The following is a 14174-nucleotide window of genomic DNA, read 5'->3' on the forward strand; positions in this document are numbered from 1 at the left end:
AAATCAATAATAATTTTATTAGTGCTCACGGTTTCTTTTAAGAGTCGATAGGTATAACGCATAAGTTATTTAAAATTGCATATGAGTTGCACAACAAAATTTCAAATAAAACAAACAAAAGTTCTGGGATGGAATTTTTCCCTCTTGATTTAATGACATATAATATTTGACATTATAAATTTTGAATTAAACAAGGCAAAAACAAATTTTTGCAGACTACTTTTTCTGGATTATCGATTTTTTTTTTCAGTTGCAAATTTTTTAGGCCTAAAAAGCAGAAAAAAGAGCAAATTTAAAATTAAACTTAACACCTTTGATTTTTAAAATCTTTTTAAAATTTATAATTTTATTCCAAATGACATTCAGTACAGGTATACCCCGCAACTTTTTACGCAGTTTATTTTTTAAATACCAAATTAGAAATTTTTAACTAATATATTTGAGTTTTGCACACATTTTATATAAAATGTGTTGACAGAATTTTAGTTGAAAAGAGTATAATGCACCTATACGTTTTTAATCAACTTATTCATTAATTTGTCTCCTGAAGCTTTCAATTTGATTGCGAATGTAAGCAATGACAATTGGATACTTGCAAGAGATGTCACGCGTGAATCAGATAAACATGACATCAATTTTATAACTTTATAACTGTTATTGAACAGCCGACCCAATTTTGGGTTTACGACTATTGATGTTCAACTCTAACTTTGAACCAATCCCGAAGACAAGGAAACTCTTGTAACAGTACCCCCAGAGGTATTGATTTGTTATGAGAACATGGAGGACTTTGAGACTCGACAGATTTAACGTGCATCAGTCACCATTTACTACACGGGGAGTCTTCAGCTGAGGGGATCGAACTCACGAACTCTTAATGACATCAATGGAAAGTATCTAATTAAACCTGAACCGAAAATTGATTCAGCAAGAAACTAAACACTTGCTTTGAAACCGTAACGTTTACATTCCACGTAAACCACGTGATTAGTTGCAAATACCCAATGATACTTATAACTAGATAATGTAGAATTACCAAATTTATTAAATCAAATAAGTTCATAATAAATATAACTGCAAGGACTTAGAAATCATGGTTTGATTATCTAATTTTTTATACTTCTTTTACATATAAAGTATAAGTAGTGGCAAGTGGGTAAGCCAAGTACTATTAGTTAAAGCATTACAAACCAGGGTTCTATTGAGAACAAAATTTTGCCTATCTGACGATATCACAGGAACATTTTGAATTTTAAAATTAAGATATTTCGAGCTGGCAAGAAAAAAGCTTTTACAAATTGTATTATTATTTAATTTTTTTTTCATGGATATTTTTTTACATGTAATAATTTGCGAAAACAGTCACGAGCTTAATACTTCTTTGAGATACAAAATTTTAAAAACTGCTATTTTTGCTGATGAATTTAAGCTCTTTTGTAATCAGGTAAGCACATATTTTATGTAGCATAAACTAAGTTTATTCTTTTGCATAAAAAAAAACAATCACAGTTAAATATATTATTGTTCATAAATCAGATGGTTCTAACCGTCACATTTAGAAAATCTTTTTCAAGTTAGAGAAGTTATGCTTCTGTGAATAGAAAATGCTATTCTTTGAGAAAACGTTATTTAAAATTTGCAATAACGTTTTCCATTCATATGCGCGTCAATACAGAATGCGGCGTATTAAAATTATTCCTGTGATTTTCAGCTTTCAAGAAAAAGTTCTTAAAAACTTTAAAAAATTTATTGATACCCTTCTTAAATATTTTGAATATAGCATTCTTGTTTTGCATTTTTAAGTGACGATGTAATTAAAAATGGTAGACATTAACAATTGAAAGATGAAAGAGTTTTACAGTTTATTTTGCAATGAGTTTAACCATGTCATAGTAAACCTTAATAATATTAAGGATGATTCTATTTATAAGGAATTGTAAATTTAGTGCTGAAATAATGATAGTTAAAACTGGTAAAAAAGATTAAACATAGTTTTTTTTGTTATAATGGATGTCATATTGTCAAATAAATATATTTAAATATGTTAAAATAAAAAAAAAGGATTCACGACGCGAACTTCAGTATTGATTCATTTTTAACCGCTATGCCACGCAAATAAATTCAATGAACAACGTTAACGTGAAAGCAGAAAAGGATTAAGTCTACAAAGTAGTATTTCGAAAGTTATCTGAAACCACGTGTTTGATTTATGGTAATTATTTTAAAACGTGTTTCTATAAATGTAAATATTTTAAAATCAATAGTATTTGAGATGAAAAAAATGTATTGAAAGACAAAATTAATGAAAAAGTTTTACTAATTTATTAAGAGGAACCGCACAATAGTGCCATACCATTATTGACACCGATATTACTTAATTACTGTTCGTAATATTTATTGAATGATATTTAAAAAAAACTATGAGCTAAAAATCAAAGTTAATGGGGAAAAGATACTTATTTGCTTTGGGGAGCAGTAAAAAATCCCCATATAATTATTATTGATACTAATTCTTCGTAAATATTGGTAATATGTATTAAAATGAAATAAAAAATTACCTAACCAAGTGAAGTTAACCTAGAAAAGGTACTTGTTTTGGGGAACCGTAGGAAATCGTCACAAGCAGATGACGCCTTATTAATTTTCATAATATGTACTACTGGTACAACGGTAATTTGTACAGTTTTAATGAGAAATCTGCAAGAGATTTTTCGTAGTTTCAGAAAATATTTTCATGTCGTAGCAAAGATAGTGTATTAACATATTAATGAATTTGAATTCCACTATTACTTAAAAATATTTTACACAGTATGTTAAAAGTCAGATGAAGAAAAGGTAATGTCTCTCTCAAGGTCTCATAAGAATTCTATTTGTTTTAAAATTTGGGCTTTAGTTAGTCGCCACTGATAAATGTGAGAACGCTCACAACATGTTCATAGATCTCAAATGTTGTGGGATTATGTAATGGGTACCAAATATACTAATGTAGGTATAAAATGTTGTATTGATATATTTGGTAATTCTTAATACTAAAACTATACTGCGCAGTTGTAAAATTGATACTACAGAAAAAAGTGTCTTGTGATCCCTCGAAAGGTATATGTACTGAATGAAATTACTTGATAGTGATAAAGTTGAACTATTATGAGTTGATAGCGAGCAATAATGTCATGCCAAGTGATACTGAATACAGTTAATCTCTATTCTGATGAGATAAGCTACAAAAAACCTGTTTCGCCTAATTTAGTAACGTAAAGTCACGTGAAAGGCCAATAAATTATTAAAAAAAATTTACATTATTTTAGCTTTATTAATTTGGTACTTGCACTTTAAGAAGAACAAGATCACAGATACCCACACACGTGACCTATAACGTCAGCGCTAGCTGATCGTTTATAACCGAAATGAAGCGAATTGATCTAAGTTTCTCAACAAAGTTAGAATGTTCTTTAACGAGAAGTTAATTAAATACAGTGCACTTCGTTTTTCACATCGAACTTATTAAAATATAATTCTTTATCGTCTACGTCTTTTATTTAACTTAGATTTATTATTTGCTTATATATTTTATTGCAACCATGGTAAATTTTTGTTTTGTATACCTAGCAACTTCGATGTATTATTAGCTTGTTAATGTTCTAAATATCTTCGGGCCTGTCTTTGCGTTAAATAAGAAATATATATTGAAAGAATAGAAATCTTTGTGAAAGAAACGAGTTTGTGCCACATAAGAGAATTGACACTTGGTAGGCTTGGCATACACGAAACATAAGGGAAAGAACAGTTGCTCACATAATCAAATGCCACGTTTCAACAATCAATCAGGATCGAGATAACCACACTACGTTACTTGCATGTATCCCATTGGGTCGATATACGACTCTCAATTCTGTCTATGATTTGGTAGTGTTGTTCAGTACTTATTTGTTGAAAATTTTGCTTTTTAATTCCGCAAAAAGAACGGGTATTTAGCCAGTATATTATATTTTATATTCCCCCTAAGATAAAATCCTTTCCTGAGTGATTCTGATAAATTAAACAATTGAACATCATCGAATTCTATACTTTAATGCTATTGATAAATTTTTGTAGCTCAGATGATTTTAATAGTTTTATCCAATAAAAGAGACAATGCAAAGAAAATATTGAATGAAAGAAATGAACTTTCGTAATTTTTTCCGATAGCGATTTCCTTTTAAGTTGTCATTTTTTAAGTGGTAATCGTTGTACGACGCTTAATAGAACATATATCTTTGAAGATAAATAAATGAATAATTTAATAATAGATAATTATTTTCTAAATCACTGATAAAGCAGCGGTTTTCTATGGTATTCTATATAAAAAGCTAATTTATTCAATGTCACAATTTTCTTTCTATTCCATAGTCTATTTGGTAAGCTGTTTTAATTTACTAATGTAGAAATATGTACATATAGTTAATTTAATAATAGAAATTTTTTTTCTAAATCACTGATAAAGCAGTGGTTTTCTATGGTATTCTATATAAAAAGCTAATTTATTCAATGTCACAATTTTCTTTCTACTCCATAGGCCATTTGGTAAGCTGTTTTAATTTACTAATATAGAAATATGTATATATATATAATTAATTTATTAATATATAATTATTTTCTAAATCACTGATAGTGGTTTTCTATGGTATTCTATATAAGAAGCCAATTTATTCAATGTCACAATTTTCTTTCTATTACATAGGTCATTTGGTAAGCTGTTTTAATTTACGAATATAGAAATATGTTGCAGTTTAGAACAATTTATTTCAAATTTAGCTTTTTTCGTGTGGTTAATGCGAATTTTTTTTTGTGTTTAATGAAAATCATTTGAAAATGTTACAAAATCACGATCTCGTATCAGTATATGTACTTATGAATAGTTTCAATAGATAGAATTATTTATGAAAACGTTTCAAATTTAAGTACACGCCGTTTTATGACTTTAGTTGGACATTTTTGTTGACTATCCAATGATTCAAATGCTACCATGAAAACACAAACAAAAATAAACTATAAATAACCGAAATCTTGCCTTGTTCAACAAAATTTCAAAATATGATAAGCATAAAATTAATTATCTCAAGAAACTGAAGTGGTAGGATGTTACTTGATTAAAATTTTCATTCGTTTCAAAAATATACGAGTCGGAAGTAACATTCGACATGTTTCAAGCACTCAAAAATAGGCACCCATTTTCAAGACTTATCAAACGTGAATGAAGAATAAAAGTAATTTGAAATGATACGTGAAGTTACCAACGAAAAATAGGAAAATAAAGGTGGGAAATAAAACTAGAAAAACCACAGTAGAGAGAAAGAGAAAATATTTTTCACAATATTTCAGATATATTTTCATTATATATATTTCTCTCTCGGCTACTGTGGTTTTTCTAGTCTTCCTTTATTTATTCAATAAAACTAACTTTATTTATTAATAAAACTAAATAAACACAGTAGAGAGAAGAGAAAATATTTTTTTCGCAATATTTCAGATTTATTTTCATTATATATATATCATCGAGAAAGAAAATATTTCTCTCTCGGCTACTGTGGTTTTTCTAGTCTTCCTTTATTTATTCAATAAAACTAGAAAAACCACAGTAGAGAGAAGAGAAAATATTTTTTCACAATATTTCAGATTTATTTTCATTATATATATATCAACGAGAGAGAAAATATTTCTCTCTCGGCTACTGTGGTTTTTCTAGTTTTACTTCTCACCTTTATTTTCTCATTTTTCGTCGGCAACTTTAATTTCAAATCACTTTTGTTTCTTCTCATTCACGTCTGATAAGTCTTGAAATTGGGCGCCTACTGTTGAGTGCTTAAAACAAGTTGACTGTTATTTCCTATTTGTAGATTTTTGAAGCGAATGAAGTTTTTAATCAAGTAATATGATATGTACTTTTTTAAAGTGAGTTGATAAAAGCAAAGTACTTAAAAGTAAATTAATTAAAAGTAAAGTAATTAAAAGTAAACTAATTAAACTAGTTGTTAAAAAGAATTCTGTCCTACTATTACAATAACTCAATTTTTTTTTGCGTTTTAGAGTTTTAATATAATCACAATAATTTTGCTTGACTTCTTTGGGAGTAAATTTTAAAAAAAATTTCTTAATTTTCTAACTAACTGAATTTTTCTTTTTAGAATCATCATGAAATTTATTGCCCTGTTGCTTTTTGCCTCTGTAGCAACAGCAAGCTTCATTCATTTTGATCCTCCAATAGACGATCAATGGGAAACATTCAAAGTAAGATTCAAATATATAGTGTGTCTATTTATCTGGCTGATGATAAATAAATCATTGCGTACGCATTCCCCAATTATCTACAATGCATAGTGTCTGAGCAGACTAAAAAAGGACTAGAATTTTAAAATGATATTAGATAACAGTATCACAAAGATCACCGTATTCTGATCACTAGTCAGTAAGGGATAAAAATAAGAAGCGTTAGAAAACTGATATGACTTTTGAACTCATTTGCATTTGAAAACTGACAGTAATCTTTTAGGTAATGTACTTAATACAACATAAAACAAAAATTAATACCCTAGAACAACACATTTTTTATTGTTATTTTACTTCATCATAAGCATTATATATGCTAACAAAGACATTTTAGTGAAGAAAATAAAGATTCTAACAATATAAGAATTCCTAAATAGTGTAAATACAGAATTAACTTATTTGTAAAATAAAACAGGCAATAAAATAATTGATAATAAATTTAAAACAATGTGATACAAAAATAAAAAATGTACAGTGCGCCAAAAAAATGGCCACCGCAATTTGGGAAGTATGGCCCTAATAATTTGGTCAGGATAGCAGTCCAAAGTTTTGGCCCCCTAATCTTAATTTTACTTTTTGCGCATTTTGCTATATCTCGAGAAATTTTTAAGTGAATTGGAAAATTTTTGCACTCAAATATAAATTTCGTTTATCTAAAAGTGATTCCATGCAAAAAAATAAATTTTAGTAAATATTTATAATTTTTTATTATTTCATTTAATAATAGTCGAAAAAATTTTGAATAGTAAGGGATACAATTGTTTACATCATTTTAATGTATCCAACTTTCCATAACAAATATACAAAATTTGAACGAAATTGGTTGAATAGTCTCTGAGAAATCGAATTTTAAAAAAAGTCGCATAGTTATAACTCGATTTCAGCCTTTATTCAACCGATTCTCTTGTGAATATCAATTGACTGTTTCTTTTCCGAAATTACATTATGACACATACATTATTAATGCAAATAGATTTTCCAGGGAGAGACGATGAGGCAACCACAAGCACTTCCACTGGTTCAAGATTGAAAAATGCACAATATTACCGTTATTACAGAGAACGGAAGCGAGCGGAGCAGGAAAAAGAGTCGTTGAATAGAGCTAGTGATCCTTCTACGACTGCTGATTCTTCTACAATTAACGTCGCAGGTTGCGAAGTTTAACTTCTTCCGCGCGGAGGGACTCCACGTACTATTTTTTTTAATTCCATCTTACTCCTTGCATTTTTTTCTACACGACATGGTAATTTCAAGTTTCATAGTTTTCGCGCAGCAAAACAAAGTTAAATAAAAAAGGCAGGCAAAAAAGTATTTAAAATTATAATAACTAAGCCGCATTAAGTTCATGAGCAAAAATAACCCTTTGAGCACATCACGTTACAATTCTGAAATTACATTGCTGAAGCCAGCAAAACGGTCCTCATGCTTTTTTCCAAGTTTAACTGTTAATAATTCTCAAATAAATGATTGATTGTTAATTTTTTTATTTCATTCACTCCCTGTGTGATTTTCTGCTCACTTATGTAATTTCAAATGTCAGGCTTTAGAAGTTTTGTGCATCGAAACAAAATGTAGTGTTAAATTGAACATCAAAATTAGAGGTGATGTTTGCGATTTTTTAATACAGAGATCTATCTTTTTATCAAAGCGCTTTTTCTGATTTAATCCCTACATCGAGTTTTATATATTTATTTTTATTTTTTATTAATTAATATTTTTATTAAATAAACTTTAAATAATATTTCATTTCAAAATCTTTTTTTTTCCAGAAAACTTTTGGAAAAGTTTATCATGACGGCGAAGAACTGACACGAAGATCGATCTGGGAAAAAAACATTGTCGAAGTTGAATACCACAATCACCTCGCTGATATGGGTTTCTACACGTATAGAAAAGGCATTAACAAATATTCAGATTTGGTACGTTTAGTAATTACTATCTCACAATACTCAATATTCGAAATTTTTTCATATTTTCTTTTAAAAACTATGAAATGCAATGAGTAGGAATTATATTTTTTTATATAAACAATTGCAATTTGTTATCTATGTCACATTGAAACAAATCTCAATTTGTTTCGATATGACTCCTTTGATACTATGCAATTGTACAGCTTTCTTTGTTTTAAAAAAAATTGAAATTTGAAAAAAAAATTGAAACTTTTTAAGAAATTTATGATTGCATCAATATTGAAATATCTTTCTTATAAACTAATTCAATATTACTACTATTTGATTTCTCTCAAGATTTAATAAATTTTTTATAAATTGATTAGACCAATACTGAACGATAGGTAAGTATTGGTCCAATTATTGTCTTATATAGTAAACTATGTAAAACAATAATCAAACGCATACTTACCCTTGTCTCAGAAACTTAGAACCTGTCCGAAATCAGAGAAAGTAAAATTGCCATTTTTGAGAGAAAAGTATCACGAGCTGCTTGGTGGGGGTAGAAATCAACGATGTTTAAAGAAAAATACAAATATATAAAATCTAGAACTGGCCAGGCGTTGCAAACTTGATAAAAAATTAACCGGATGAAGTGGACAAGTCTTAGAATGAATGATGATTTCACATTAAAGTAATTCTTTCTAATGAACCTCAAACGAGCAGAAAAAGGGGTAGACACAGATTGAGATGGATGAAGTTAGTGGAAACTGACTTCCTTGCTATACCGGAAATATACTGGTCAACAAAAGTCAAAAATAGAATGCAGTGGAGCAGAATTCAGAAGAAGGCATTGGCTCACACTGGGTTGTCCAGTCAAACATGATGATGATTCGACAGTGGAGTTCACAAATAAATGCTAAATAAGAAAAATGTAAAGGCTGTTAAATATTAATAAATTATAATCACTTTATTGAACCATCTGTTTTAGCACACTTCATGAGGAAAATTTTAAAGGCAATCTCATTAATTATTAATAGATTCGATTATATCTCCAAATTCGTTATTTTATTTCACAGAAGCTAGAAGACGTTGATAACACATTTTGATTGTTTCCTTTTTCGGTTGAGCTTTTGTTTTGCAAATATATTGAATTATCGTAAACAAATATATTGAATTATCGTATCGACTCGTGGCAAATACTAAATATCAACGTCGCCTAATCTTTGTTCAAGATTATATCAGCTACAGGGAAGTTTCCCACAAGAAATAACAGCTGTTTTATGATCGTTAATATTGCATTTTAATAAATCACTGTAGAATTACTAGGTAATAAATATTTTGTTATAGTTCACTTAAAAAGTATTAATGATATAATACTTCCTTTTAATGATATGCAGAATAATTTTAGTATGCACCAAGTTAGGATACTAAGAATCTATTAAGTAAAAGTCTAATTTTTTTAAGACTATAATATCGACAGAACGAAATTTTATTTGATACAAAAACTTATGAAGCAGATAAAGATTTTTTAATTTTCAAATAAGAATAATTCTTTTTTTTTAATAGGTATCAAATATTATATATTTTAATTTGTTCTGTGGTCAATATATTTCTAAAGGAAAATTAAATCAATTTTACTCTGAGAAAAAAAGTATGGTAAAAACTACCGTAATATGGTGAAATTTAGCGTGTTTCTGTCTTTATGAGAGCATTAAAATGCTTAGTAATTCTTACCGAAGTACTTTTTATTGATTTTGGTAAAATTAACAATAAAATATGGTTTAATCATATGCGATAAAATTTGCTAATTGTGGTAAAAATTTTGTAATTTTATCATGATATCTCAGGCATTAAAACCATTTATTTAGTGAAATTTACTACAATTACACATTTTTTAATAAATGTGTAGTGTTAGGAACTATAATTTTAAATACCAGAATTTCCGAAAAAACCATAACTATACGAATAGAAATTTACCAAATGAATGGTATTTATACCGTAAAGTTTGGTTTTATTAATCCGAATTACGATTCTTTCCAGCAAAACTGTCATTACTATACAGTATGGTAATTTTACCGGAATTCGTTTTTCCATATACTCTTAATTTAACTAACATTGAATACTTTTTAAATGAACTATTTAGAACTAGTCAAAGTTTTCTTTCTCTTCTTTTTAATGTTTATTCAATTTCGCATTTGATATTATTTCAATGATAAAAAGTACGTGAAAAACTAAATACATAAAAAATAACTATTTCTCAGTTTTCTCTTGATTGTAGAGCAGCAATGAGATTGCAGAGTTTCTCAAAGGATTAAAAAGTGCTGATCTTCAAAGCAGCAGCGGGTCTAATTGGGTTGAACCTTTCAATGTATATATTCCTGATAAAGTTGATTGGAGAGCTCAAGGATTGGTGACGCCAGTTAAGGACCAAGTAAGCATGTTAATGAATCTAATTTTCATGAAACATTTATAAACAGAACAGTACCATGAAAGTATGAGTTTTATTTAAATACAAAAGAATCCTGGGAAAAATCCTTTGTAGTGGTAGATACGCTACAGTTCTAATGTGACCATGAAAACACAACCAGATAATTAAAAACAATAAATAACCGAAATCTCGACTTGTTCAACAAAATTTCAAAATATTATTTGTATAAAATAAATTATCTCAAGAAACTGAAGCTGTAGGATGCTACTTGATTGAAATCTTCATTCTCTTCAAAGGTTGGAAGTAACATTCGACATGTTTCAAGCTCTCAAAAATAGGCACCTATTTTCAAGACTTATCAGACGTGAATGAAGAAACAGAAGTCATTTGAAACGAAACGTGAAGTTGCCAACGAAAAACGGAAAAATAAAGGTGAGAAATAAAACTAGAAAATCCACAGTAGAGAAAATATTTTTATGAAAATATTTCAGATTCGTTTTCATTATATATATCAACGAGGGAGAAAATATTTCTCTCTCGGCTACTGTGATTTTTTTAGTTTTACTTCTCACACCTTTATTTTTCTCATTTTTCGTTGGCAACTCTAATTTCAAATCACTTTTGTTTCTTCTCATTCACGTCTGATATGTCTTAAAATTGGACGCCAATTGTTGATCGCTTAAAATAAGTTGACTGTTATTTCCAATTTGTATATTTTTGAAGTGAATGAAGTTTTTAATCAAGTAATATGATTTTTAAGTTTTTAAGTTTTTTTATAAGATTTTTTTAAGTTTTAGAGCTTTAATATAAACCACAATAATTTTGCTTGACTTCTATGGTAGTAAGTTTTAAAAAAATTTCTTAATTTTTTAACTGACTGATTTTTTTCTTTTTAGAATCATCATGAAATTTATTGTCCTGTTTCTTTTCGCCGCTGTAGCAACAGCAAGCTTCATTCATTTTGATCCTCCAATAGACGATCAATGGGAAACATTCAAAGTAAGATTCAAATTTATAGTGTGTCGATTTTTCTGGCCGATGATAAATAAATCAATGCATACCTATGCCACAAATATCTACAATGTATAGTGTCTGCGCAGACTAAGAAAGGACTAGAATTTTAAAAGAATATTAGATAACAGTAACACAAAGATCACCGTATTCTGATCACTAAAACTAAACTCAGTGGCGCGACAGCCCATAGAGGGCCAAGGCCTACTGTGCCCATCTCAGTTTTCTTGACCTTGGGCTCTGGCATGCAGGAGCAGATGTTCCGGTCAGGTGGTCAGCCGAACGCGGAACCCCCCAGTGTTTAGTTCCCAAGTATGCTTGGTACTCATTTATCGACCCACTGAAGGGATGAAAGGCTGAGTCTACCTTGCCCGGCCCGAGGATCGAACCAGGGACCTGTGGCACGACAGCGCGAAGCGCTACCGCTCAGCCACTGGGCGTCATTCTCTTCACTAGTAGGGATAAAAATAAGAAGTGTTGGAAAACTGATATGAGTTTTGAACTAATTTGCATTTTAACCCCTTAACTGCCGCGGGCGTATATATACGTTTCGGCAAGACGATGCGTTAACTGCCGCAGGCGTATATATACGCTTTCCCGAAGTACGATGCTTTGCATTGCGCTGCTATAAATAGAACTACACCCCTACTTCCGAATGCAGTAAAATGGCCTTGAAAGCGTTTGCTTTGCATATGTATTACTAATTTCGGAGGAGGGGAAATGGGAAAAGGATGTTATGGAAAAGTGATATCGTATTAATCGCTTGTGTGTATTTATTTGAGTAAGGTCGGGTTTGTTCTTTTGTTTCCCGTATGTATTTGGTGCTTTTTATTCTTTCCATCAACGTCTTCAAAGAAAATTGCATCGTGAAATATGCTGCTTGTTCAAGAAAAAAAAATTCGTCGAGAATCCCTTTATCAGTGCGATGAATGTGGTGTTGGTTTATGTGTCCAACCATGTTTCAGGATTTATCATACAATAGCTAAGTTTTAACATCTTTTATATTGTATTTTTATTATTTAATTTAAATTTTTTATTTTCTTTCTATCCTTTTTTCTAGTCTTGTAAAATTAAACTGTTTTTAAATTGCAAAGCGTGCATCATTTTCCCCCACCAAAACACCGCGTAAGAAAGTGCACTTGAGCGAAAAACGGTGGCACTGGGGAGTGAATCACGTTAATTTTACTCGGCAGTTAAGGGGTTAAAACTGACAGTAATCTTTTTGGCAATTTACTTAAAACAACAATCAACACCCTGGAACAATCAACACCCTGGAACAAAATATTTTTTATTGTTATTTTACTTCGCCATAAACATTATATATGTTACCGTTAAAGTATATAATGCAGTTATTTCATAGAATACCTAGTTATTCCATGAAATAACTGATCGTGTCCGTTAAAGTGAGTAATATGTTATTAATTTGACACTTTAACTAGTTATTCTATGAAATAACTAGGTATTCTATAAATTAACTAATGAGAGACAGTTAAAGTGTAAAATAAACAATTTATCTAAAATGAAATAACTAGGTATTCTATAAATAAACTAATGATAGACAATTAAAATGATAAAGAAGCAATTTATCTAATTCATGCAGCTTATAAATGGTATTTATGGAAACGTACCATAAAATTATTTATTACAACAAGGATTACTAAAATGGCACTACAATTACAAAGAATATTATTTCTAAAATAAAAAAAAAATTTGTTGACACACTGGGTTTTACACGAACATTTTTTAAATCCCTGACCAGTACCTAAACTTTGAGCTGTAGCATGTAGATTATTTTACACTTTAACGGGCCGCAGATCGTTATTCTAGGAAATAACTAGTTAAACCCTGAAATGCAAGAGAGTTTCACACTTTAACGGATACGATCAGTTATTTCATGGAATAACTAGGTATTCTATAAAATAACGGATTTCATACTTTAACGGTAAGATATATACTAACAACGATATTTTAGTGAGGAAAATAAAGATTCTAGCACTATAAGAATAACTGAATAGCGTAAATATAGAATTGACTTATTTATAAAATAAAACTGACAATAAAATAATTGGTAATGCATTTAAAACAATGTGATACAAGAATTAATAATGTACAGTGCGCCAAAAAAATGACCACCGCAATTAGCCGCAATTTGGGAAATATGATCCTAATAGTTTGGTCAGAAGAGCAGTCCAAAGTTTTGACCCCATAATGTTAATTTTACTTTTTGCGCATTTTGCTATATCCCGAGAAATTTTTAAGTGAATTAAAAAATTTTTGCACTCAAATATAAATTTCGTTTATCCAAAAATTATTCCATACAAAAAATAAATTTTATCAAATATTTATAATTTTTTATTACTTTATTTAATTATAGTGGAAAAATTTTGAATTGTAAGGTATACAATTGCTTACACCATTTTAATGTATCTAATTTTGCATAACAAATATACAAAATTTATGCGAAATCGGTTTAATAGTTTCTGAGAAATTGAAAAAAAAGTCGCATATTTGTAACTCGATTTCAGCCTTTATTCAACCGA

The 14174-nt window shown here is 29.2% G+C and overlaps 1 protein-coding gene across 1 annotated transcript in view; it reads left to right on the plus strand.

Annotated features, from left to right (window-relative positions):
• Positions 1-6163: 6163 nt before the first annotated feature.
• Positions 6164-14174, plus strand: part of LOC107442061 (cathepsin L-like peptidase) — a 14062-nt gene continuing 6051 nt past the window's right edge. The window contains exons 1-3 of the mRNA XM_071183948.1: positions 6164-6264; positions 8073-8222; positions 10474-10626. Coding sequence (XP_071040049.1) covers positions 6169-6264; positions 8073-8222; positions 10474-10626 — 399 coding nt within the window. The 5' untranslated portion in view covers positions 6164-6168. The remainder of the gene's footprint in view (positions 6265-8072; positions 8223-10473; positions 10627-14174) is intronic.

Source organism: Parasteatoda tepidariorum, chromosome 8 (genome assembly GCF_043381705.1).
Source record: "Parasteatoda tepidariorum isolate YZ-2023 chromosome 8, CAS_Ptep_4.0, whole genome shotgun sequence".
Lineage (NCBI taxonomy): Eukaryota > Metazoa > Arthropoda > Arachnida > Araneae > Theridiidae > Parasteatoda > Parasteatoda tepidariorum.